Genomic DNA, 27,060 nt, shown 5'->3' on the forward strand with positions numbered 1-27,060 from the left:
ACAGAATGTAGAAGATGAGCAGAAACAATCCTGAGGAGGTCTGCTGCACCTCAATTAAATTGTCAATTCGAGCAGGTTTGATCACACAGGAACAGATCAGAACTGTGACAATACACCAAACAGAAAAGCCTAGAAAACACAGTCTGGTTGTGTGATTGACGACATTGGAACCATTGGAATAATCAAGACCATGTACTCTAGGAGCCACCAGGATTTAAACCTACTCCAGGATGCATGATTATATCGTGATAGTCGTCTAAATTGGGGACCACTTTGACAAGATACAAGGTCCTTCTTCTCAGCAGGGAAGATGTGTTACAAAATATCATATGGATGTAAAATCCCATTAAGATGAGGAGCTGTCATTTCCAAAGAGACATTTCATCAATCAGAGGAAATCTGCACCAGGCTTGACTGTCAGGATCCACTTTCCCCCTGAGAGCCTTTCCACTGCATCTGAGATAATGATGACAATTTATGGCGGATTGTCTTTTTTCATCAAAAACACAACAAGCGAGGTGGAATTAATTGGGAAATATAATTACGACATTCTTGTTTGCTGCTTTGCAAGAGTGAGTACAAAATCTGGTATTTTCTGCTCTTCCTTTGAATGCATTTTTAGGATATTTATTTTGTTGAGGATTTTTTCCTCATATGCTCTATGCTACTAAATTACATTGTTTATTCTGGTAAAAATATATATCTATATTCTTGTTAGGTTACAAGTTTTTTCTCTTAATATTTTGACTTTATTCTCAGAAGATGGCCGCTGATTTTTCCATTTAAGTTGCAAAAAGATGTATTTATACACCCGGACACACGATTTCTAAGAGGTCAAACAAAAGATGATGATGCAACTTCATACTAAAAGAAGCCACTTTCCGAGCAGTTTTGAGACATTAAAAAATTCACAAGAGCTGGTGCATTAATTTATAACAAATAATTATAATAAATAATAATAATTCTAAATTATTATTATAATTTATAAAATGTATTAATAATAAAAAGAGCATAATTTTTTTGCATGTAAAAGCACACTCAATACCAGGGAGGACGTGGAGGAGCATGGATGAGCATAGCGTGCAGAAGGCTACTCATTATAAGGCAATTTAACGCAACCCGTTTTAGTATTGTTTATGCTAGTATTGTTGTTTAGATATTTGAGCTGTAAAAAAAGCAATATATTTATGGGAATGTCAAAGTTATGCTTGAAATGTATCTTTCCACAAAAAGCTGCTTTTCTCCTTTTTTTTTTTTTTTTTTGTCGGGAACGGAACTGACATTTTCCTGAAACGTACCTATGTTGTAATGCTGGAAAACGGTACAAACTTGATTTTTTTTTTTTTTTATGAAAAATGATTCTCATCTTTCATGTTTATATAGCCATTGAACACAATAGTCTGTGCACTCAAATTCGTCTAAATGGCCCAATGAATTAGTTCATATTTCAAATGTATGCTATAAAATAAAATACTATTATGATGCTATTCTTGTGAAATGTACTTTTTTTCTCATAATAGTTTGACTTTATTCTATAAAATTACTTTTTATTATTTTATTTTTACATTTTACTAATTATATAAAATTACTACTTTGTTTTCTATATTTACTGCTGCTGTTTTTGTTTTTTAGTTATCTTATTAAACTACAATATATTCTTAGACTGTGCGGGAGGCATCTGTCCTCCGCAAATAGCCCCCGGGCTTCACATTGGACGACCCTGGTCTAGCTTATGTAGGTGTGCCTTATTGATTGCAATCTAATATTAATATTTGGGGAGATAACCTCCATGCTGTTTTATTCTGCAACTGCACACAGCTCAATGTGACACAACAAAGCTGAGATCAGGTGGCAGTAGCAGGTGGATGCACACAAACCTGCACACAACCAGTTCGATACTGCATGTCTACCAAAACAAAAACTTGACTTCTCTGTGCTCCACTAATATGAGTTAAATAGGGTTGTCAAGTGTAAACACAAGCTACATGTACCACATATAGTACCCCACATCCGGCATGCACATTGGACCACACATCATCTTCTCTCAGCTGCTCCACCACTTACATGCATGAACAAAAATAGCAATGTGTTGCACTTCAGTTTAGATTTAAGTAGACATTGCCTGTGTCTGTCGCATTATAATAAAACGTTGCTAACAATTGTTTTGACAGGTGATAGCGCTGCTGGAACTGGAGAATGCGCTGTGTAATAAAGAAATCCACGGTTCCCATCACAGCTAAGCCGTATTAGACGTACGTTGTCAACACCCGATGTAACGCACAATAAAAAAAACAACACTATGCAAACAACAGCATCACACAGACAGCAGAGATCACAACACTAAGACACGACACACAAACAGCCGCTCTTACCAGTTAGCGAACCCCTTTGGTATTAGTGGCTTATTTTCCTTTTCACACCACGTCCGGACATTTGGCAACAAATTCAGCGTCCGAACACAGTCCCCCCCCTCGTCGGGATATGAATGGATATGCGCTTTAAATGATCCATTTTTTCACATCCACTACAGTAGCAGTGCAAGGTCCCGCCCCCCCGGGCGGCTGTGATTGGTTGAGACACTCCTCGACGTCTTGGTGAAACCGTAAAGAAACACACACACACACGCGCGCATGCACATCTGGATGCGACCCACATCTGGAGCGCTTGCACCCAATTACGCAGATATTACAGCTGTAACAGAAACATTTAAATGCAATATAAACTGCATGAATAAATATTATACATTTGTTTATAAAATACAACAAAGCTAATTTTTGCTCAACACTGTGTGAACGGCAGAAATTTAACATATGTTGTGGATACTTTTTTCAATATACTGTATTCAGTGTATAAAATATGTAGACTAAATTTAATTTTTTGTAAATTGAGTTTGATTTAAATAAAAAATATAAAATTAAAACAGCTATTTTTTATTGTTTTCATTCACTTCTCTTATTTTTTTAAAAAAAATCACATCTTTAAGAGTCTAGCGCCCCCTTGCGTCTAAAAAACGCCACTTCCACTCGGTGAGTTGTATTTTCTTCACCCTCCCCATTGCTTTCACGTTGTCTTGTTTTGGATTATGCATGCAGGGCAAACGAGACTAATCTGTGGGGATTAGAGACAGCTGCCACAACAGTCTCAATGGGCCACACAATGAAAGAGTTCATTAACAGAGCGTGAATTATGAACTATAATAACAGTAATGAGTAGATTTATGTCGACTGAAAGGTGCAGAACAAACACTATAATACTCATAATAATTTCAAATGTAATCTATTACAATACCTTCTTAAATTCTCAATTTTGTAATTTCATATTTGTTGGTGTTTATTTGCAAGAAAATTGATTTGTTCGGTAATTTACATGATTATACTTTGGGTAGTGCTGGCTCTGATACTATGAAAATATAATACTTCATATGTTTGTAGAAGTTCACACTGCACCAAAACTATTTAGATTTTCTACATGCTGACATGATCAGAGTTCATAATAATGAAAGTAAAAAAGTTTTACATAATAGGACAATGTCTTTAAACAATATAGGAGAAGAAATTGGCCACTCCATGGCTATTCAAGCCCCACTTGTTCATCCTTTGGTGCGATTTTCGGATGCCTCAAGGTGCCATGTTGATCTGTGTCCAGCTTGTGAATGATGAACATATTTTGGTCCGATAGTGTCGCCGTCCACAGTCAAACGGGCCCTTTTACCAAGAAGACACCATTAATCCAATTGCAACATATAAAAAATAAAAAAAAGATTACACTTTGCAAACATACACATGAAATTGAACTAAAGTAGAGCTTTTTGGCCCAAACTATTCTTACATTTGGAAAAACACTTGTAAACCTGAGAACGCCATCCCAAATGAAGTATGTGGATGGCAGCCATTTTGTAGGGATGTTTGACTGCAGGAGGAACTGGAGCACTTGATAAATGCATGAATAAATAAAATATGGATGCAACATCTAAAGCCATCAAACACAAAATTGAAGCTTAGTCGCAAATGGGTCTTCCAAATGGACAATGTGGGTTTAGGAGAACAAATATTTGATGCCAAACCCATAGCAATTTTGTGGTCAGATTTGCAGCCTACACACCTGACATCAGTTTAGTCAGGGGGAATGGACAAGCAAACTATTGTGAGAAGCACAATGCTAATGTTGAACTAATGCCACATAGAACTTACTAAACGATACAAAGACAATTTTGGTTGAATTAAAATGAAATTCTACGCAGCATCGATTATTTTCTTAAGACCTCTGTAGTACTTACCGTTCAGTTGAATACTTTCTCTAAAAGCGATACGTGTGTTTTTCTGAATATCATTTAAAACGCTATATTCGTGTGCGTTAGGTTACAAACGTGTGTATATATATATATATCGAACATTTTTTTAGGTCATAGCCTTATCTTTTTCATGGTTTGTCTCACTTCACCACCTCATCAACTCACCTGTGTGTCTCATTTTCACTTCCGCTTCATTGGCTTGTATTTCCGGTGTCATGGTGGTCGTCTGTTTATTATCAATGACGTAAATTTTCGGTTACACAATGCATATTATATTTACATTCTGTAAATATATGGACCAAAAACGCATTTTTGTGTGTATGTACTTTTGAGAGTCATTTTCAAAATATGTATTTCTTAAACCATGTTTTACGTAATGTATTGTAGTATATTCTTTTTTTTAACGAGTCAAAAAAAATACAGCCGGAAGCAGTAGTGAATGATAGGTAGCACAACCCCACTTTAAAAGGAGCGAGTAATGTTTTCTTTGGGTACATTTTAATTAGTTTGTTATTTAAATGAATCAATTTTAAATAGGGTGGTAACATTAAAATGTGGAAAAGAATACACTTTTCGGATGCACTGCATGTTAACACGGTATAGTTCATATTTCCCATTGAATTGAATCTAGCAGCAGGCTCCGCCTATACCAGAAGTAAACTCATGTTTCTATTATCCCAGAGTTTAGTTTGTCAGGCACTTGCTGTCCTGTCCCATAACTGACATTGGGTTGCCTGACAGTCAAACTTCAGTTCACTACATATTAAGATTTTGTTTCACAGGGGGCAACACCGTAACATTAACTTTTCTGAGGTTATCATTCCGAGTCATTTCTATTAGTTGCCATTCATAACATTTGACTACCTTTTAGCAGAAATCCTGGATTTCCCTTAAAATATCTTCGATTGACGGTCTGGACCTGTAAGTGCTTGTATTTTTATATGAGAAAAGATGTGTGAAATGTGAATTCTGACCGGAAATTGTTCTTCTTCTGTACTGTGTTATTGTGCACATTTTCCAAGGCTTAATTCTGTGACAATGTCTGTTTCAAGAACTATCTGCAGCCTCTGTGAAACACGTATAGTCAAACATGAGCAGCATGCTGGAAGCCCAGGCAGGCCGGGTGGTGGAGCTGGAAGATTGGGAGCAACGCTGGCAGGAAGAGAAAATTGGCTTTCATCAGCCCCATATACACAAGTATTATGCAGGAGATATTTCATTTGTGTAATTACTGGTTACATAATTAACTGATGCATTGTGCATCCCATGAATAAATGTAAATTATTAGTACTATCATACTCTAATAAATATTTTTTTACAGGATGTTGGAGAGTAATATTGACAAAGTTCTGGCAGGACGAACCGGAGTTCGCTTCTTTTTTCCACTGTGTGGAAAAGCTGTAGATATGAAGTGGTATGTAAACACAATGCAACACACAACGTTGTCTCAGGATGATCTATATTGATTTTCCTGTATGTATTTCAGGCTCGCAGATATGGGGCATTCAGTGGTTGGAGTGGAGATATGTGAAAAAGCCATTCAGCAGTTCTTCAAGGAAAGCGACTTGACCTACAGTGAAGAGCCTGTCCCAGCTATACCTGGAGCAAAAGTCTACAAGGTCTGTTTACATTGTGAATGACGTGAAACGAATCACGTGTCTTTTTCTCTCACTAATAATAAAATTGTAAAATTCAAACACAGTCAGCGAGTAACTGTTGGATAGGCTGAAATAAGCACATTGGACTTTGGAGCTTTGGGTGAAGGTCATGCAAGAAGAAAGCCAATAAATTAGTGACTCTTAGTTACTGTACAAACAGTGTTAGCATCTGAGCTTGCTTGAGTCCAACACATGTAAAGTTCAGCATCAATATGTGCTTTGAGCCTGACATTCAGTACTTATAATGTATTTGAAGTATATACTGGTGTGTACTGGTTGTGTTGTCACTCATTCACACGTTATTTCTCCACAGAGCTTAGAGAAAAACATCTCATTGTATAAGTGTGACTTGTACAACTTCTCCAGGTAAGTAAATGGTACATAGTTTCCTTCTATGTACATTTTAAAAAAAAACACAAAATAGTGGTACTGATTTTTCTGCAACATTTCACAGTTCTATTGAGGGAAAATTTGGAGCCATTTGGGACAGGGGATCACTAGTTGCCATCAACCCAAGAGACAGAGAAAAGTAAGATTAATGTTTCTTATGTGAAAAACTAATTTGTTCATATATAAGCCACATTGGTGTGTAATATACACATTTGCATGTCATAAGTGTGGAAATTTGCAGGAGGTCATTACTCAATACAACAGTCTGACTCACTGTGTCGCCTTACAAGCAACATTAAACTCATCACACAGCAACTTAATAGTCAAAAGGAATGAGAGGGAGGCTGATGTCATTGCAGCGCCCCAATTAATGTGTTACTCAGATGCAATGCATTAATGGAAAACTTTATCATGTCGAAATAATATTGGATACTGTTTGTATATTTGTCATATATACCTTTTTGAGTTTTAAGTCGTTGCGTGATGAATTTAGTGTTAGTAAAGTGTTCTTAGTAAAATCATATTTCCCCCATTTTGGCACTACCAATGTGTAAAAACTGTTTTAACAATGTAAAGTCATAATATGACCTGCACTCATCTACAGATACTCGGGGAGGCTGATGTCATTTCAGCACCCTAATTAATGCGTTACTCAGGTGCAATGTATTAATGGAAAACTTTTTCATGTCGAAATAATATTGGATACTGTTTGTATATTTGTCATATATACCTTTTTGAGTTTTAAGTCGTTGCGTGATGAATTTAGTGTTAGTGAAGTGCTCTTAGTAAAATCATATTCCTCGCATTTTGGCACTACTAATGTGTAAAAACTGTTAATGTAAAGTCATAAGCTGACCTGCACTCATCTACAGATACTCGGGGAGGCTGATGTCATTGCAGCGCCCCAATTAATGCGTTACTCAGGTGCAATATATTAATGGAAAACTTTTTCATGTCGAATTAATATTGGATCCTGTTAGTATATTTTTGTCAGATATACCTTTTTGAGTTTTAAGTTGTTGCGTGATGAATTTAGTGTCAGTAAAGTGTTCTTAGTAAAATCACATTTCCCACCTTTTTGGCACTACCAATGTGTAAAAACTGTTTTAACAATGTAGAAGTCATAATCTGACCTGCACTCATCTACAGATACTCGGGGAAGCTGATGTCATTGCAGCGCCCTAATTAATGTGTTACTCAGGTGCAATGTATTAATGGAAAACTTTATCATGTCAAAATAATATTGGATACTGTTTGTATATTTGTCAGATATACCTTTTTGAGTTAAGTTGTTGCGTGATGAATTTAGTGTGAGTAAAGTGTTCTTAGTAAAATAATATTTCCCCCATTTTGGCACTACTAATGTGTAAAAACTTTGTAAAGTCATAATCTGACCTGCACTCATCTACAGATACTCGGCTCTCATAATTTCTCTGATGGCCAACGACTGCAGATACCTTTTGTCAACATTAATGTACAATCCTGACCTTTATAAAGGTAACTTTACACTCAGGAATAGAGCTACTAGTTCATCTTGAAAAGTGAAACATAAAATAGTGGTAAAACAAAAATGTTTTTTATATTTCTAATGACTTCAGGTCCCCCATTTGTTGTGCCTGGTGAGCAAGTATATTCGCTTTTTGGTGAGTACTGAAAAAAATATCCCAGCTGCCTTCTGTCTTTATTGAAATTGTCATTTTTGATGGACACTGCTCATTTCCTGTCCCCAAAAGAAAAGTGCAACATAGATCAGCTTTTGTCAGAGGATGTCATCACCGACAGACACCGTGCTTGGGGCATCGACTACCTGATCGAGCAACTGTACCTCATCACTCCAAAGATCATTTGAAAGTAGCTATCAATGATGACAGAATATATTGTATTCTAGATTGGAAGAGCTATTCAACAAATAAACCTCAGTGTCATATTGAATAAATATACTAGATTGCATCCATACTGTGTGTATGCATACTCATTTTCCACACATCAATCATGTTGATTAGTATCTGATCACAGTATGATCAGATACTAGCCTTCCATCAACCAAATATTCTAAAATAAGTATATGTGAAAAAATTTTCAAATATTTTAACTTTCTTCTGAAATAATATTTGTAAATCTTGGCTTTATTGCATTTTATTTACTTTATTGCAACATTAGAACCATTTTCACCCTAAAATGATAAGAATATGTGACAAAAACTCTCCTTTTTCAAATATTTCAACTTTCTTCTGAAGTAATATTTGTAAATCTTGGCTTTATTGCATTTTATTTACTTTATTGTAACATTAGAACTGTTTTCCCCCAACCTGTTTTCTTTGTTTGCCGTAATTATTACACACTTAAACAATACATTATTTTTTCCTCATAATATTAACACAAGTTTATTCTCATAAAATTGTGACATTTTTTGTTATGACCTTTTTGTCTTAATATTTTGACGAGACAGTAAATGGTGCCCTGTTCACACAGAATATATGATAAATATTATTATTATTTTTCAAATAATTCAACTTTCTTCTGAAATATTTGGCAATCTTGACTTTATTGCCTTAACATTAGAACTATTTTCCCCCAACCTATTTAAAATATGTTTTCTTTGTTTGCCATAATTATGACACACTTAAACAATACATATTTTGTCCTCATAATATTAACATAAGTTTATTTTCATAAAATTGAGACTTTTGTCATATGACTTTTTAAAAAATACATTATACAAATATAAATACATTAAATACATTATTTTTCCTAATAATATTAATATAAGTTCATTCTCATAAAATTGTGACATTTTTTGTTATAATATGACTTTTTTTCTTAATATTTTGACCAGACAGTAAATGGCACCCTATCCAGACAGAATATATGACAAAACTTGTCTAATTCTGCCCTGAAAGAGTTAAAACTTTAACGATGAGCCATGCTTCACTGCTATTGGCTGTTGCCTAGTTACACTTTGCGACATTGAAGACTTGACGGCAAAAGAACAGAGGCGACATTAATCTCAGCACATACAAAACATCCCAACCAGACAAGCAAGGTAGGTTATCATAGTAATAAAACCGAACAGTATGACTCTAAAATGTAAGACTTTTACAAACCATTTTGATTTTTATGAACAGATGACCACAGCCTCCTCTAGCGGCTGGGTGTGGAACAATCACAGTGATAGTTTGGAGTTCATAGGGTAAAAAAAAAAAGATTTGAATTTTGCTAACTATGCTATATTAAACCATACTCTAGTTATTGATAAGATGGCGGTGCTTTTAATAGCTTTGCTACAGAAACCGGAAGTGTTTTGGACAAAAGAGGACAATCACGTGACCATATGAAGGCTCTTCAGCAAAGATCGGAATGGTAATACAAATAAAAATATTTAAAAAATACTTTTAATCACACTGTAGCGTTCAATTCATTTGTTTAACGTTCCTCCCAGGTTAGCTGATGTCTGCATTTTGAACCATAGAGGGCGCCAGAGCTCAAGAAAGAGCCTAAGTACATCTCATTTGAATGCATACAGAGCTTCTGTACTGCAGAAACAAGGTGACTACGTCACTATTGAAGATGTTAAACGTGAGTATTCATATACTTATGTATTCTAAAAATTAAATGAAGTCAAAATCTCAGACATATTGCATTAATTGGAGAATTAGCTATAGAAATTAATGGTTGTTTGTCTATACTGGATGTAAATAAATGAATGCATTTGTAGTGATGTGTGTCTGTGTTCCTAGAAGTAGCAGTTGCTTTACTGCAGGAACATTATTCACTGCCAATCCCGCTCCGCTTCACGGCTTTACTAAAGTAAGACATGTCATCTCCGATTATTCCTTGTTAAGGTAGAGAAAAGATCACTTACACTGTGATTTCCCAAAACGTATACAGGGGTAACAAGCTGGATGACGTCTTGACTGCTCTTCTTCTTTATATGTCTTATTACATTGAGCACAAATCTCAGGAGAAAATAGCTCAGCCTTCATTGAGGTAAGTGTACGATCATCATCTACAACAAGGGAATCAAACTCATTTTCAGTGTGGGCCACTTCACAGTTACGGTTTTGCCTGAAATGTGTACTGTATATAACTGGACTGTTCAGGTTGTCTTAAAAGACGTTTCGCCTCTCATCCAAGCAGGCCTCATCACTTCATGCTCAATGACAAAATAGAACAGCTTTAATCTGAGGGGATGGTGCAAAATCCAAGCACTTATTCTCTCAGGTTGAGGCCTTATTATTTGTTATGACAGTTGTAAAGATGCAGTGGAGTTATTTTCATTCCAGCATATTATTTCCAGATTTTTGTGGGACACAAAAAAACAATGTGGTGGGCCAAATCTGGATTCCTCGGCCTTGAATTTGACACCTGTGATGTACATATTGCACCTGGGTACCTGGGTCCTGGTACCGGGGTCTTCAGTCTACCGCGACTATCACATCACAATCATATAAACCATCAACAATGTACCAAAAATGCAATATAACAATTTGTGATTGTACTCAATTAAGGGAAAAAAAATCCCCCAAAATTCAGCACTGTGCTGTTCATGTGATGAGGTGTTCAAGTCCACTGATAACCTACTGTAAATATCAAAAAATATATGTAGAAATATATAAATGTGTAATGTATTTACTACATTTAGAAGACAAAGAAAAAAAATTATCCTCTCATTCAGTGTGGAAGTGGTAAGTTTTTGGCTTCCTTGTTCTTCTCCCCCACTCAATTTGAAACACGTTTTAAAGTTTAGAATAAGTAAATTGGAACCGGGGCGGCATGGCCGGTCGTGTGGTTAGTGCGTAGACCAGGGTTCAATTCCAACCTCGGCCATCTGTGTGTGGAGTTTGCATTCCCCATGCATGCGTGGGTTTTCTCCGGGTACTCCGGTTTCCTCCCACATTCCAAAAACATGCTAGGTTAATTAACGACTCCAAATTGTCCATAGGTATGAATGTGAGTGTGAATGGATGTTTGTCTATATGTGCCCTGTGATTGGCTGGCGACCAGTCCAGGGTGTACCCCGCCTCTCGCCCAAAGATGGCTGGGATAGGCTCCAGCATACCTCGCGACCCTCGTGAGGATAAGCGGGAGAAAATGAATGAATGAATGAGCAGGAAAAAAATGCTTCTCTCATTCAGTGTGGAAGTGGTATGTTTTTGGCTTTTTTGTCCTTCTCCCCCACTCTGTTTGAAACACCTGAAACCTGAAATTTCTGATTCTGAAGGCACACCGCTGCATATTATCATCATGTTTATGTCCTTGCACTTTTTCTCTATAAATGCTAGTTTGGAGATCAACACTGATCATCAGAAGATGGCAAAGACGATGGCTAAAAAGGAGATTGCCCAGAAGATCCTAGCTATCCATTACTTCAGTCTAATGATGGATATGGATATGACTCAGCATATGAAGCATCCCCACACGGCATATAATAAGTAAGAGATGTTGCTTTTAATTCCTTTTAAACCCCTTTATCCTAGAATAGATTTTTATTGATTAGGAATATTATATCACCATAATATGTATTTGTGTATTTGTCTAGGGGCCAGATTGCAGGTAACAGAAATGAATGGCTTCTACATGCGGTACGTCTGATTACGACACACCTCCATAAATGATTAAAAGACAATATTTAGAGTGCTGGCGTATTAATTTGTTGGTGGTCGGAGATGTTGACTTAACATGGGTCCGTTGTCTGTGAGGCCTGCATGCTAACCACTCGTCCGCCATGCAGCCCTATAAAATTGAAATATTTTGTAATATTATGAGAAACAAACTAAAACAAAAACTACCCTTTTTTTGCTAAATGTACTGCAAAAAAGGTCAGTAAGGATAATTCATAATGCCGCCTACAGAGAACATACTAACTCCTTATTTCTAAAATCACAAATACTTCATCTTCAAACAGCTAAAATAATGCATAAGGCTAAAAATAACCAATTAGCTAAAAATGTCATCCAATACTTCTCTACAAGAGAGGAGAAATATGATCTCAGGGAAGAACTACATTTGAAACACTTATATGCTAGGACTACGTTAAAAAGCAATAGCATTTCAGTATGTGGAATCAAACTATGGAATGGATACTATGGTACCCATTATGTCATTGGATGGTCATATCACCACATACTTCGGTATGTGACAAAAAAAACCCACAAAAACAAAAAAAAACCCTTAAACTATATTAGGAAAGCAGGAAGTGAACAAATGTAACAGTTACTGATTGTAAAATTACCAGATGGAGGGCTAGCAAGGTCCTACAAAACTGAAAAATAGCTACCAATGAATGAAGGTAGGGAGCAGCTACCTGGCTGGTAGGAGGGCGTCAAGCTGCAGGAGAGAAAACAGCGCTACAACAAAAAAAGTCAGGTCTGTCTAGCATGTAGCATGCATCCAAAAGAAACAATACTACACACCCTCCTGCTGCCACAGGTGTGCCTAAATGGGAGAGGAGGTGATTGAGAACACCTGTGGCTGGCCGGGTAGCTCCTCCCATCAGGGCGAACCAGGGCCTGAGGGGAGAGAAAGAGAGAGAGAGAGAGCATAAGTATGAAGTAAAAGACAACTGAGGAGAAACCGGTGGGCGGCTCCCAGGAGCAGTAAGGTGGTGTCACGATGTGGCGTGACAATTAGGTTGTGAAAAACGAGAATAAAGTCAAAGTATGATGTCATAATGACAAAAAGCTAATTTGCAAGAAGAACGTTTAAATCGTAGCAGAAGAGGGAAAAAAAACAGCTGTAATTTTGCAAGAATAAAGTCCAAATATTTTGAGAAAAAAGGCAAATTTTTATGAGACACTTATTACTAGCATGGTTGAAATATTGAAGAATATATTTTTTTATTTTTTTTTAACAACTTGTAATATTATTTTTGAACAATTTGATGGGGAAAGGGATATAATATTATGAGAATAAAATTATAATATTCCAAAAAGAAAATTTAGGAAGATTATTTAAGAAGAAAGTTGAAATAAAATAAAAAAAAATAAAAAAAAATAAAATAAAATAAAATAAAATAAAATAAAATAAAATAAAATAAAATAAAATAAAATAAAATAAAATAAAATATGGACAAAAGACCAAACTTTATACTAACAATATTTTTTCAGCTGTATCATAAAAATGTATATAACTTACCACATGAATCTATTGGGCATATTTATTACAAAATATGACAGTGGCCCTTGGATCCTTTCATTTTTCCGCATATGGCCCTTAAAACAAGTATGGACACCCCTGGTCTAATATATCAAAATCTTAAGGAATCTTACAATAATCCCTGAAAATCTTAAGGGATCTTACAATAATCCCAGGAAATCTTAAGGGATTTTACAATAATCCCTGAAAATCTCAAGTGATCTTACAATAATCCCTGAAAATCTTAAGGGATTTTACAATAATCCCTGAAAATCTTAAGGGATCTTACAATAATCCCTGAAAATCTTAAGGGATCTTACAATAATCCCTGAAAATCTTAAGGGATCTTACAATAATCCCTGAAAATATTAAGGAATCTTACAATAATCCCTGAAAGTTTGAAGCTGAGCTAACATTATATTCATGTACATTGCTGCCCTTACACTGAGGACCTGCTGTTTACTCTCTTTTAGTGCTTATACAGTTTTTTCTGCTGTGTGGCCTGGGTGGCGTTCGGCAGGAGGCACATGACCAGCATTCAAGATGAGGTGGGACGACTTTTGTACTCTGACGCCTTCAATATGGCTGTCAGGAAAAAGGCAGAGGATACTAGCTCATTTTCGAATGATGAGGATGGCTCGGCGATGGTGGAAGGCTCTAAGAGGTTTCTATGTTATATACATATTCAGTTTAATAATATTGAATCCTAATTCACAGAAATTTATACTTAGTGCGAGCACATCTTGTTTCATGGCACACTACCGACATCAATGTAAGTCATCAGGAGGCAACGTTCGAGTCCTAGTCACAAGTTGTCGGTAAACAATCAAACACAAGACTTAAGGTGATCTCTGTGGGTTTACGCAACATGATTTGGGGTTCACTTGAACACCGCTTCCAGCTGTCAGTAAGAAGATGATGTAAAAATATTGAGAGCAAGTTGTCATAGCAACAGCCCTGATAGATATTTGAGCATGTCATTTAAAATATGACATATTTGCAAAAGCCGAATAAAGTGAAACACACTGACTGCATGCTATTTTCCCCCTTGTCGAGCTTTAATTGGATTTATTCTTCTCCTGCTAACTTTTTACCCAGCATGCTCCAGAGGCGCCCAGGCCTCAGCAACATATTTAATCAGCGCTCCCCTCTGATGGTGTGTCTGCTGCCCACACCAAAAGAACAGTCACCCCATCTGTTCTCCGGCAGGCGGGCTGCAGCGCTGAGCCCAGTGCAGACTTGTCGACACTTTGACCAAGAGGTCCTGAAAGAGGAAGTCCACCAACAGCTGGTCGGTGTCAGGTGGGTACACTCGCACACACATGCACCGGTGCAACAAAATGATTTGGCATGTAATGTCATTCATCATAACACCAACTTGGAAAAAGTTCATACTACATAGGGATGTTGTCGCAGATGGCAGATGGAAAAAAAAATGTTTCTCCTCTCATTCAGTGTGGAAGTGGTAAGTTTTTGGCTTCTTTGTCCTTCCGTTTGAAACACGTTTTAAAGTTTAGAAAAAGTAAATTAGAACCGGGGCGGCATGGCCGGTCGTGTGGTTAGCGCGCAGACCTCACAGCTACCAGACAGGGTTCAATTCCACCCTCGGCCATCTCTGTGTGGAGTTTGCATGTTCTCTCCGTGCATGCGTGGGTTTTCTCCGGGTACTCCGGTTTCCTCCCACATTCCAAAAACATGCTAGGTTAATTGGCGACTCCAAATTGTCCATAGGTATGAATGTGAGTGTGAATGGTTGTTTCATGTTGTACCACTTCCACACTGAATGAGAGGAGATTTTTTTTTTTCTGCTGTGTTTTCCAAATATAGTAAATACATTACACATTGATATATTTCTACATATATATTTTTTTATATTTATCAGTGGGCTTGAACACATCACGTGAACAGCGCAGTGCTGATTTACATTTTTTTTTTCCTCAATTGAGTACTATCTGAAATTGTTATATTGCATTTTTGGTACATTGTTGATGGTTTGTGGCTGCACGGCGGTCGAGTGGTTAGCGCGCAGACCTCACAGCTAGGAGACCAGGGTTCAATCCCACCCTCGGCCATCTCTGTGTGTGGAGTTTGCATGTTCTCCCCGTGCATGCGTGGGTTTTCTCCGGGTACTCCGGTTTCCTCCCACATTCCAAAAACATGCTAGGTTAATTGGCGACTCCAAATTGTCCATAGGTATGAATGTGATGAGTGTGAATGGTTGTTTGTCTATATGTGCCCTGTGATTGACTGGCCACCAGTCCAGGGTGTACCCCGCCTCTCGCCCAAAGACAGCTGGGATAGGCTCCAGCACCCCCGCGACCCTCATGAGGATAAGCGGTAGAAAATAAATGAATATTTTAGTAACAACTTTTTTCTTCTTTGTTTCATCCCTCCCAGATTTGGGATTGTGGGCAAGCCACTGAATGAGTTCAACCCCACTACCCTGCTGTGCAATGGAGATGAGGAAAACAACATGGATTTGGATGATGAACCAGCGAATGGCACATGCTAAAAAAAAAAAAAAAAAAAAAGCTGGATTTGGATTTGAACCTGGACTAAAATCTGATGTATGAGTGATGTTGAGTTCAAGGAAGCCGTTCCTCATCCACATTCTTTAATAGCCACTCTGAAAATCAAATTATAGAGTCGTCACACTGCGTTTGTGACAGTCACAGTGAAGTGTACTGGTGCCAAACACACACACACACACACACCAATCACACTCTCCGACCAGGCTCAGTAGCAGAAGGGGCTTTGCCTTCGCCCTAATTGGCTGCATAATCTGGGACACCAGGAGTAGTGTTAAGCCCTTTGAGGAAGACAAGGACACAAAGCATGGGAAGCTTTTGCATTGAGGATGAGGGATGGGGGGTGTGGGGGTAGGGGGTTGGGTCCCAACATTTGCAACTTATACATGCTCTTGATTGAAATGACTTTTCTGAATAACCTTCATGCTGTTCAATATGTGCACGTGTGTGCGCATGTGTTAAAATTTCACGACTGCACGCTAAACTCCCCCACGCTCTCTCACTTCCTTCCTGTCATGTGAGATGCCAGAAGTCCATGGAAACACTGTAGAAAGACAGAGGTGCAGAATCTGGAAGATCTAGAAAGCTTTCTATGCAGGTTATTACATCTGGTACTTTTACAATCAGTAATTGTTACATTTGTTCACTTCCTGCTTTCGTAATATGGTTTAAGGTTTTTTTTTTAATAAATTTATAAATTTTTGTCTCGTACTTTGGTATATGGCAACAAAATTAAAAAAAAAAACAAAAAAAACCTTAAACCATATTAGGTTTATTAAGTTTTGCTATTAAGCTTTGCTTCTTCCTACTCCTTTTGGACATGTGGAACTGTGAACTGATTATGTGATGCATTCAATTGTAATCTGATGCATGTTCAAATGAAATAAAACCATTACCATTACCAATTACCATAGCATGTTTTTGGAATATGGGAGGAAACCGGAGTACAAATAAAAATAAATACAAATAAAAATAATAGTAAAAATAAAAATTAAATTAAAAAATTAAAAAATTAAAAAATTAAAAAAATAAAAAATTAAAAAATTAAAAAATTAAAAAATTTAAAAATTTAAAAATTTAAAAATTTAAAAATTTAAAAATTTAAAAATTTAAAAATTTAAAAATTTAAAAATTTAAAAATTTGAAAAATAAAACAAAAACAAACAAAAAAAACAACTACAACTATATTAGGAAAGCAGGAAGTGAACAAATGTAACAGTTACTGATTGTAAAAGTACCAGATGGAGGGGTAGGATTTAATAAACTTTGCTTCTTCCTACTCCTTTTGGACATGTGGAACTGTGAACTGATTATGTGATGCATTCAATTGTAATCTGATGCATGTTCAAATGAAATTAAACCATTACCATAATTGTAACTGCTTAAAGGACACTGTTAAATAGGTGCAGTATTACCTGAATTATTATAGTGGAATCCGCACTGCATCACTATAATAAACATTATGTTATGAAATAAATCCCATTCAACACGGTGTATTGATCTATGCAAAAGCACACTCACTGGAGTGTGCTGCTTCACATAGTGAGATGGTACAGTGATTGTAGAGTTGAGCTTCCACCAGCAGGAGGAGGCTTTGTCCATGAATATTTCAACTCCATGCTGATATGGGGGGGATTCAGACAAAACCTGAAATGACTCCTTTAATTTGAAAAATTATGTGATGCTTGTCCATGCACCATTAGTGATTATGTTGGAAAACAGTATGAACAAACAATATAGAAATTAAGATTAAATATTAAAGCATTAATTAAAGTATGTGTTTCTGGGCATCCAGTTATTAAAATATACAAGTTGTATATACACAACTGTACTACTGTTAATAACACAGACACCATATTCTGAAAAGTTATGTGCTATAATGCAGGTTGAGGGAACAACAGAGAAAGAGCAGTGCAAGGCTTGCACTGATGGGAAGTTAAGCTCCTTTTCTGAGAGCCGTCTTTTTTCACACGGCTCTTAAACGGCTTTCAATTCAGCGTCATTTGTAGCCTTACATAGCAAATACGAATGGTTTGTTATGTTGATGCCCCCCCCCCCCTTTTTTTTTTTTTACAGTATCCGGTCTCGGCCGAGTCTGCAATAGAAAAAAAAAATCGGGGAGTCAGCTTTCACTCCACGTGAATCGGCTCTTCTTGAGTGAAAGAAGTAGTTCTTCGTCCGGCTCCTTTGCGTATGACACATGACGAATACGAGCGAAGTGTGGTGCGGATTTTGCAGCCGAGACGCGCGGAGGACTTTGAATTCCTGCTTTATCGCTTACCTTTCTTACTGTCAAATTCGCAGTAAATATGTTCAAGAAAGCAAAACGCTTTTGAGAAGGAGTAGGTGTTAAGGAATTACCACAAAAAAAAGAAAAACGCAACACGTATCCGGTTGTCCGGTTGTTGGGGGTCCCACGAAAAGAAGCGACAGGAGTTTGGATCCAGTCGCGGAAAGCAAAGCAGGACAGAAGAAGACGTTTACCTCGGTTTGCAGCAACCAACAACGAAAAACGGAATAATGAGGAACGTTTGCTTCATTTTGACCCTCGGCTTGGCTGTTTACCTTTCCGGGGAAAGGGTGAGTTTATTTTTTTTATTTTTTTAAGCTACGCGTAGGGGGATAGAAGGTAATTTGTGCATAGTCCCTTGAGTCAATGTGATTGAATCAGTTTCTTTTGTGCAAAAACACTGCTTTTACACTGAATAATCACGTTATTTTGACGATTACGTTGTTTATTTTCTCGGTATTTTAGCAAAAATGTGCATAAATCGTACCTAATCGTACCTTATAAATCGTACCCGAAGTTCCCAGTTTAGTTCCCAATTACTTGAATCATAGCTGATGTTTATGCAGATATTACAAGGGAATACAAGGGAAGGGAATACAAAATAAATCCCATACAAGCACAAAACAGTTACAAATGATTGTTTTTTAATGTTAAATAATCCATTACATTAGTATTTATTATTATTTATAATTATTATCTTATTTGTTGTCATTATTCTGTATTAAATATGAGCATAATACAGTACAAACATACACAATGGTGGCAGATATATATATATATATATATATATATATATATATATATATATATATATATTTTTTTTTTTTTACCCACCTATGTGAGTGTGTGTCATACTGCAAATTAGCCCGGTGGGTTGCACAGTGACAGATTTTGGCACCATCATGTGCTGCCCCCTGTCATTACTGACCTTCCCCCCTCCTCTTGTTGTTTCCCTGTGGCTTTTCCACTCGCCGCCTGGCCCGGCGCCTGGTCCTCTGTCAGAGCCGGTGGTCCAATTAGCTAAATCAGACGGGTATTCTTTTTTTTTTTTAACGCCTTTTGTTTGTATTTGTTTACATTTGACTGTGCGTACTCATCTTTGACCCGCCGTCGCCCTCCCATCGGCATCAACGTACTTCACAGTCACACAGTTAATAATAATACGGTTCTATACCAATAAGTATTGGATTATTGGTCGTCTTAATTGACGATGGGGATAGTTTTTGTGAACTTTACGTACATTGTCTTACAAATAAATCGATATATCCCACGTCCACTTTGTCAGTGTCCCTGAAAGGCTTTTCTGCCTACTTGACATGTGACATTGATTCTCATTTGGCGCTAGCGCTGACGAGTGGTGGATAACGTGCTTCAGGCTCATTTGTATGTGTTTTAATTAGCGCATCACAGGGATGTTATTGGCTGGGTTTTTGGAAGAATGTTGATTAAAATCAATCAACATCATCGAAGGGTATTTTTTTTCCATCACAGAGACAGATGGCATCGTTTTTTTGTGTGTTTTCCTTTCACTTATGGGAGTGTTTCCCAACATTTATCAAGCCGAGGCACAATAGAAGCTTGTATGAATGACAATAGGTGGATACGCAGGTTAATTACGTATGGAAGAATATTTACGTGTTCTGCCGGTTGCTCGATAGCCATGTATACATGGACCCAAATATTCCAATTCCATTCGGGTTATTTGCTCAAACGGAAAGAATGTAACCTTTGTATACACCTCATTCCGAAAGAAAAGTGCCAATCCGAATGAATTTATAATCGGGATTCACAGGGGTGGAATATTCCTTTCCCTAATCCGATTGAGGTATCTTGTACCCGCTCAATCGGAAAGTTGTCAGATTGCGTTCTTTTTCTTCTTCTGTTGTTTATTGGCGGTTGGCAAGCAGCTTTCGTGTGCATTAGCGCCATCTGTGGAACAGAATCTAAACCCTTCTATACGCCATTCACAAGTCCAGTTTTATTATTTTATTTATTTCCTGTTCCCGGGTAGCGTTCTTTCAGCGAATGCTGAGATATGACATAACACGCAGCTCGAAACATTCTTCGATTTCGAAAAAATGGAGGCGAGCAATCGGCACTGGACTGCTGCGGAAAGTTTGTTTTTGATTCAAACTAAATTTCAAGACTAGGCGAACGAAAAACTCGCAATACAGAGTTTGAAAGAAAAACTGGAGGAAGTCGGTATCACGTGATGTTGGTGTTTACGCTTTACTGGGCATGCCCCATTGACTATTCTGGTTGATTATAGCGCCGCATGTAGACAAGCCATTGGAATATTCCTTTCCATGTATACCATTGCTTTCGGAAAGGTCATTCGGAAAGAGAAAAACTCCTCATGTAAACGTGGCTACTGAAACCTTGGTTAACGTATGCCCTGGTTTATGTACTTTTCTGTTTACATGGACAATTTATATATTTTCCGGTTAGCTTACAATATGGCATGTGTCTTATCATCTTATTAACACACAGCGCAAGTCTAACTGTATTCGGAATGTATTTTTATTCCAAAACTTCCCCATTACCATTGTGTTGCCGTTTAAACCAAAACCGTAAGTCATTGTTTTTCCCCAGCTCCGGTTGACTCTGTAGTTCTTTGCTAACCAACACAGTGATGCCATGAAGTCGGCACCAACTCCAAATGTGAGTGTGAATGATTGTTAGTCTTTACCTCGGTTTACCCCGCCTCTCGCCCAAAGACAGTTGAATAGGCTCCAGCATATGTGTGACCCTAGTGAGGATAAGTGTCATAGAAAATTGATGGATGTTTTCCTTATTACTGGATTGCTACTTTAAGGTATGCAGTGGAGTCGACCATCAGTTTGGTTTAGTTGATCCACACTCCGAGAACACAAACCATAGTCTAACCACAGTCTTGAAGCTTTCCTTGATAGGAGCTAAACAGGCTGATGTCATATCTTATGGGGGATAAAGTCATGAAGTCACATTGAGCGTCAATGTTTCCACAGTTTTTGCTGAAGCTGGTGACATTTCCAAAGACAATAATTAAGAAAGGCTAAGCCAGGAAGTAAGACTGACTCAAAGTGTTTTGTTGCATGCCAGTCATTAAACATTGTGGACTGTAATTTTGGTCATGTTATGGAGGAAAGTGCTGGGAAAGTTTCGATGTTTTATTTTGGTTTGTGTGTTTTCGTAAACCACTGGGTGGCTGAAATAATTTCCACTGATTTTCTCAAGTATTCAGCAAAACTAAAATCGCAACAATTGTGTTAATGACTTTCAGGATCGCAAACTGAACACAGATAGGAATGACCACCTTTGTACAGACTAAACTCATCAATACACGGTATAGAGTTCTTACGTCATTACATGTCATTGAAAAACCTGGAAAATGATTGACCTTGCTGACATCCCATTCTAGTCCCATTTTTTTTTTTACCAATAAATAAATGCGCTTTACGATTTGAGACCACTGTATTTCATTATATGGCTTAAGGTTTGATATAAGCTTAGGTCCATATCACCCGACCTTAGTTGTCACTTTATTTTCGGTACAACGCTACGCTACTCTTAACCAACACAGTGATCCGTGTGATGCTACAAACCAATCAAATTTGCATTTTCTCTTTAAGCAGTTCTGCAACCCAGTGCTTCCAGTTGACTTTCATGCTAAATTTAGCAACTTCTCAGACTCCTTGAAGGACATATACTAGATACCTACAGACAAAACACACAACAATGTGTATGGTGTTTAGCACTGAAACCATTAATCCAATTAATCAACAGCTATTTTGGTGTTACCGTATTTTCTGGACTATAAGTCGCTCCGGAGTATAAGTCGCACAAGGCCAAAAATGCATAATTAGGTAGAAAAAAACATACATAAGTCACACTGGAGTATAAGTCGCACAAGGCCAAAAATGCATAATTAGGTAGAAAAAAAAAATACATAAGTCGCTCCGGAATATAAGTCGCACAAGGCCAAAAATGCATAATTAGGTAGAAAAAAACATACATAAGTCGCACGGGAGTATAAGTTGCATTTTTTTGCCTGTAATTTATTTTACCTGACCAAATTACTTGACCAAAACAGACATTATGTCCTTTTGGAAGGCAAGTTCTAACATTAATAAAAGAATAGAGAACAGGCTGAATAGGTGTAAGATATGCTAACACAATGGTTATTCAGCTACACAAAAAATAAACATAAACAGAACAGGTGTCTAGTGTTTATGTAACATAAACAGTCGCTCTGGAGTAAGGATCGACTGATAGATCGGCCGGCCGATATATCGGGCCGATATTTGCGTTCTTTACTTGAATCGGTATCGGTTGATACGCGCGTGGGTTCACCGATGATTTTTGCGCATGATTTACAGACAGGCATTCGCCGGGCAGCTTTGTGTTGCCGGAGGACCCTGCAACACACGCAGTCGCGGCACCCCGCCGCCGCCGCCGCCGCCACACCATAACAAGATGGTACTAGATACTGCAAAAGCAGTATCGGCCACAAATATCGGCCAAAGCAAAATCGGCCATCGGCTAAGGGTAATGGAAAAAAATCGGTATCGGCATCGGCCGGAAAAAAAACATATCGGTCGATCCCTACTCTGGAGTATAACTCGCAGGTTTCCTCCCACATTCCAAAAACATGCTAGATTAATTGGCAAATCCAAATTGTCCGTAGGTATGAATGTGAGTGTGAATGGTTGTTTGTCTATATGTGCCCTGTGATTGGCTGGCGACCAGTCCAGGGTGTACCCCGCCTCTTGCCCTTGTGAGGAAAAAGCGGTAGAAAATGAATGAATGAATGAATGAATGAACTTGTGTCTGTCCTGGAAAATAATTGCAGGGAAAGACTGCGAACCCTTCTGTACCATAATGCATGTTCATTGTTCATTTAGCATGCGTATTTTCATAATATGTAAATGTGACAAAGGTGAAATAGTGCTGGTAAAAGGTGCATAATTACACAAACTGGTTGAAGGGATTTAAGAGAACCAGTACGGTCTTTTCACATACTGAAGGTGAAAGCTCTCTGCAATTTTCTCTCCGAGGGGGCAGGAGAGGTCAGATTGCTGTGATAAACTCCTCCACTCCCCTCAAATAGTCGAAAGGAAAAGATTCTCTAAGCTGGAGCTTATCCCTTATGTTATTTTTCAAGGGTGAACGGGCCGAATATGGAAGTGGCAGTTTTAAAAAAAAGACAGTATAAAGGTGCATGCTCTGTATTGTGATGGATGTATTATCTTTTTGGTCCCTGCGGAGGGTGTTCAAGTTTCATTTTCTGGACCGAATGCTAGTTTTTGTATCTGCTGATGATTTCGGTGGGAATGAAATGAGCCAAGCACGCTGCTGACCTTCCACTCAACCCCCACTTTGCACAAAACACATCTTATACACATCATTTACTTTCAGATGGAGTGGGAACAACACTCAAGATTGCATAGATTTATTGGACGGCTGTATGGATTTAAAAAGGGTGTTATTCTTCACTGCTCCTAATGTATATTTGTATTGTAGATATCCTGATGACATTTTTTCCCGGGGTACTGGACTGAATAAGATACTTGCTTTGTTGTTGTTGTTTTTTTCAGTGGCTAAATTAGGTGTGTGCATCGGAAATGAAATGAAATGTCTTGTAATGAGACGAGAAAATCGACTTCTTTCTTGTTATTGTCGAGACTTGGAAAGAGCAGAATGCAAAAAAATAACCAGATGACCAGCAAAAGAAAAAGAAAGGGTTGATGGATGAAAGGTTAACATAAAAAAGCGCATGGCGTCACACACAAGAAAAGAAGCCAGATGCTGTGCTGTGACTGCAGCCTCGTGCTGTTGTATATTTAATTATGCTCTTTTATTTTTGCATTAACTATTCCCGCCCACCTCTATGCATTCCTATGCTTTTTGTCTTTTATCTCGCTGCTTTCTTGTCATTTTTAACAAACCCGCCACACCAACTGTGAGCTGAATTTTTAGATGTTTTTTTTTTTACATTTAATATCCCACTACTGTAATCCCTCCTTTATCACGGATAATTGGTCCCAGATTTGTGAATTTCTCCGGTTTCCTCCCACATGTGACTGTAGGGGTGTTAGGTCCTAGGTAGTGGTCTCTAATGATGTTTTAAACCACATTCAGATGGTCGTAAACAGGCTTTTTATACTCTAAATATGAAAATATTGTATTTATAAATAAGGAGGCTTATTTCACATTGTATTTTTGTATTGTACATTTCTCCGGTTTCCTCCCACATGTGACTGTAGGGGTGTTAGGCCCTAGGTAGTGGTCTCTAATAATGTTTTAAACCATATTCATAACCATTTTAAACCATATTTGTCATAAACAGGCTTTCTATACTCTATGAAAATATTGTATTTATAAATAAGAAAGCTTATTTCACATTGTATTTGCATAATTAGCCAACTCCAACCAGTGTAGAGATTTTCAAAAACGTATGTTTTTATATGAAGTTATTAACTTATAAGTGTTTTTTCTTATAACATGCATGGCCGAGTGTGAACTGATTTTTAATATGTTTTTTTTTAAATATTGCACTATCGCATATCGTAATCCCTCCTTCATTGCGGCTAATTGGTCCCAGATTTGGCGGTGATATGTGAATTTCTCCGGTTTCCTCCCACATCTGACTGTAGGGGTGTTAGGTCCTAGGTAGTGGTCTCTAATGATGTCGTAAACAGGCTTTCTATACTCTAACTATGAAAATATTGTATTTATAAATAAGGAAGCTTATTTCACACTGTAGAGATTTTCAAAAACTTATGTTTTTATATGAAGTTATTAACTTATAAGTGGTTTTTTTTCGTTTTGTGTGCCTTATAACATGCATGGCCGAGTGTGAGCTGATTTTTTAGTAAGATTCCTTATTAGAGTTAGAGCACAGAAAACCTGTTTACAACCTTCTAAATCTGTTTTTTTTTTAACACCATTAGAGCAGTCTAGACATGAAATAACACCCCTATAGTTAACTTTCCACCCAGACTATCCATTAAAGTGGACATAACAACAGAAAATAAGACATATTCGACATAAATAGGACATAACACATACTCACACATTGATTTTGTTTTTGTCTGCATAGTGTACTTCCTGATGTCTCATCAACACCTCGTGACCAGTGCAGACGACTGGTCGTCATTTTAACAAACCCGCCACCAACTTTTGATAAGTCTGTACTTGGTACTCAGCTACCGACTCATTGGTGTCCGACCCTTCAGGGGGTGCATTCACTGTGCCCCTGCCTGGAAGCCATTATGCAATCTTAAATGGATTCCACAGAAGGCAGGAGGGAGGCTCCTGCTGGACCACTGAGAGCGGAATAGCAACCACCTCCTCTGCCACCCTTTCCTTTTGCGTCCGTGCACAAACTCCTGTTTAGTCACTCTGCGTGCGCTCACAACAAGTAGAATAACACAGAGGACATGTTGACTCCTTTTGTATTGGTCGTGTTTGTTCCTGCCTGCAAGACAACCATATTAGTGGGATGTTTTTGTCTAAATGAAAGGGGGGTATTATGCTTTTCCACTTTTTTGACCTATAAATGTCTTACAATGCTGTATTCTTGTGTTAAGTGATGCCAAGGGGCCATATAATAAGGTGTTTACTCGAGTTTTTTTTAACACTGAGTTCCACTGATGTCAACGCAACTCGGACTTCCTTATATGGGCATGCCCAGGCACAAGCTGTGTGTGCACAGATCAGTGTGGACAATCACAATGGAGTGGGCTCGGCGGGAGGTGTACCTAGAGAAGGGTAGAGTAAATTACACAGACTATTTGGGTGGAAGCCATAGAAACACTACAGGTAGAGCTGCAGTCTGGAAGATCCGGAAAGCTTTCTACAAACGAGTGTAATAGGTCACCATCTCACAACAGACACAATAATAATAATAAATAATAATAAAAACACGGGTTAATGTTGTAACCCACAGCAAGATGAAACTCAACGTCACTTCCTGTCCAGCACTCACTCGGCTCCTTCAGGTAACACAATATAGCAACACACACACACACACACACACATCATATTTATGTCTTGATGTCTTAATGTTTTTCTTTCCTCTTATGTTTGCTATATTGGGTGATACGAGTGTAAATTTGACTGTAGGGGTGTTAGGTCCTAGGTAATGGTCTCTGGTAAACAGGCTTTCTATACTCTAGCTATGAAAATATTGTATTTATAAATAAGCAAGCTTAATTCACATTGTATTTGCATAATTAGCCAACTCCGACCAGTGTATAGATTTTCAAAAACATATGTTTTTATATGAAGTTATTAACTTATGAGTGTTTTTTCCCTTTTGTGTGCCTTATAACATGCATGCCCGAGTGTGAGCTGATTTTTAAGATGTTTTTTTTTTTACATTTAATATCGCACTAACGTAATCCCTCCTTTATCGCGGTTAATTGGTCCCAGAATAGGCCGTGATAAGTGAATTTCTGTGAAGTAAGATTCCTTATTAGAGTTAGAGCATAGAAAACCTGTTTACGACCTTCTAAATATGTTTTTTTTTAACATTATTAGAGCAGTCTAGACATGAAATAACACCCCTATAGTCAACTTTCCACCCATACTATCCATTAAAGTGGACATAACAACAGAAGATAAGACATATTCAACATAAATAAGACATAACACATACTCACACATTAACACAAAGAGAGTTCCTTGTAGAGTTAGAGCATAGAAAAACTGTTTACGACGTTCTAAACATTTTTTTTACATTATTAGAGCAGTCTAGACAAGAAATAACACCCCTATAGTCAACTT

At 37.5% G+C, this 27,060-nt stretch overlaps 4 protein-coding genes across 10 annotated transcripts in view; 3 read left to right on the forward strand and 1 right to left on the reverse strand.

The window, feature by feature from the left end:
• Positions 1–4,581, reverse strand: part of LOC131101388 (exostosin-1c) — a 71,268-nt gene extending 66,687 nt beyond the window's left edge. The window contains exons 1-2 of one of the 6 annotated variants that reach the window (XM_058046465.1): positions 4,457–4,581; positions 3,586–3,704 (exon numbers count right to left, since the gene is read on the reverse strand). The gene's annotated coding sequence lies outside the window, so the exon portion shown is untranslated. The other 5 variants (XM_058046464.1, XM_058046466.1, XM_058046463.1 and 2 more) reach the window with 5 other exon arrangements.
• A 465-nt stretch (positions 4,582–5,046) lies between these two features.
• On the forward strand, positions 5,047–8,274 carry LOC131101780 (probable thiopurine S-methyltransferase). Of its 2 annotated transcripts, none has more exons than XM_058047131.1 (9): positions 5,047–5,212; positions 5,344–5,488; positions 5,613–5,705; positions 5,778–5,910; positions 6,263–6,315; positions 6,404–6,478; positions 7,751–7,836; positions 7,938–7,982; positions 8,070–8,274. In XM_058047131.1, exons 2-9 carry the CDS (start codon positions 5,382–5,384, stop codon positions 8,186–8,188), a joined length of 711 nt encoding a protein of 236 aa, XP_057903114.1. In that variant the 5' UTR covers positions 5,047–5,212; positions 5,344–5,381; the 3' UTR covers positions 8,189–8,274. The 2 variants fall into 2 exon arrangements, with proteins under 2 accessions (XP_057903114.1, XP_057903115.1); XM_058047132.1 differs by having other exon boundaries at positions 8,073–8,274.
• Positions 8,275–9,321: 1,047 nt separating this feature from the next.
• Positions 9,322–17,094, forward strand: LOC131102157 (protein phosphatase 1 regulatory subunit 36). The gene is made up of 11 exons (XM_058047657.1): positions 9,322–9,382; positions 9,465–9,529; positions 9,616–9,699; positions 9,779–9,915; positions 10,077–10,146; positions 10,228–10,326; positions 11,622–11,771; positions 11,879–11,921; positions 13,947–14,137; positions 14,572–14,775; positions 15,871–17,094. Exons 2-11 carry the CDS (start codon positions 9,465–9,467, stop codon positions 15,983–15,985), a joined length of 1,158 nt encoding a protein of 385 aa, XP_057903640.1. The 5' UTR covers positions 9,322–9,382; the 3' UTR covers positions 15,986–17,094.
• Positions 17,095–18,163: 1,069 nt separating this feature from the next.
• The window catches only part of sdc2 (syndecan 2), a 45,353-nt gene continuing 36,456 nt past the window's right edge, over positions 18,164–27,060 (forward strand). Inside the window, exon 1 of the mRNA XM_058047658.1 lies at positions 18,164–18,581. Within this exon, the coding sequence (XP_057903641.1) occupies positions 18,522–18,581 (60 nt within the window). The 5' untranslated portion in view covers positions 18,164–18,521. The remainder of the gene's footprint in view (positions 18,582–27,060) is intronic.

This window comes from Doryrhamphus excisus, chromosome 14, assembly GCF_030265055.1.
Source record: "Doryrhamphus excisus isolate RoL2022-K1 chromosome 14, RoL_Dexc_1.0, whole genome shotgun sequence".
In the NCBI taxonomy this organism is placed as follows: domain Eukaryota; kingdom Metazoa; phylum Chordata; class Actinopteri; order Syngnathiformes; family Syngnathidae; genus Doryrhamphus; species Doryrhamphus excisus.

What these genes read in the sequence shown, in the direction of transcription:
- LOC131102157 (XM_058047657.1), top strand. Translation starts at nt 9,465, where the DNA reads ATGACCACAGCCTCCTCTAGCGGCTGGGTGTGGAACAATCACAGTGAT. An exon ending in CGCTTCACGGCTTTACTAAA is followed by an intron (nt 10,147 to 10,227) that starts GTAAGACATGTC and finishes AAACGTATACAG; the next exon opens with GGGTAACAAGCTGGATGACG. An exon ending in ATGGTGGAAGGCTCTAAGAG is followed by an intron (nt 14,138 to 14,571) that starts GTTTCTATGTTA and finishes CTTTTTACCCAG; the next exon opens with CATGCTCCAGAGGCGCCCAG.
- LOC131101780 (XM_058047131.1), top strand. Translation starts at nt 5,382, where the DNA reads ATGAGCAGCATGCTGGAAGCCCAGGCAGGCCGGGTGGTGGAGCTGGAA. An exon ending in AACCCAAGAGACAGAGAAAA is followed by an intron (nt 6,479 to 7,750) that starts GTAAGATTAATG and finishes ACTCATCTACAG; the next exon opens with ATACTCGGCTCTCATAATTT. An exon ending in GCAAGTATATTCGCTTTTTG is followed by an intron (nt 7,983 to 8,069) that starts GTGAGTACTGAA and finishes TCCTGTCCCCAA; the next exon opens with AAGAAAAGTGCAACATAGAT.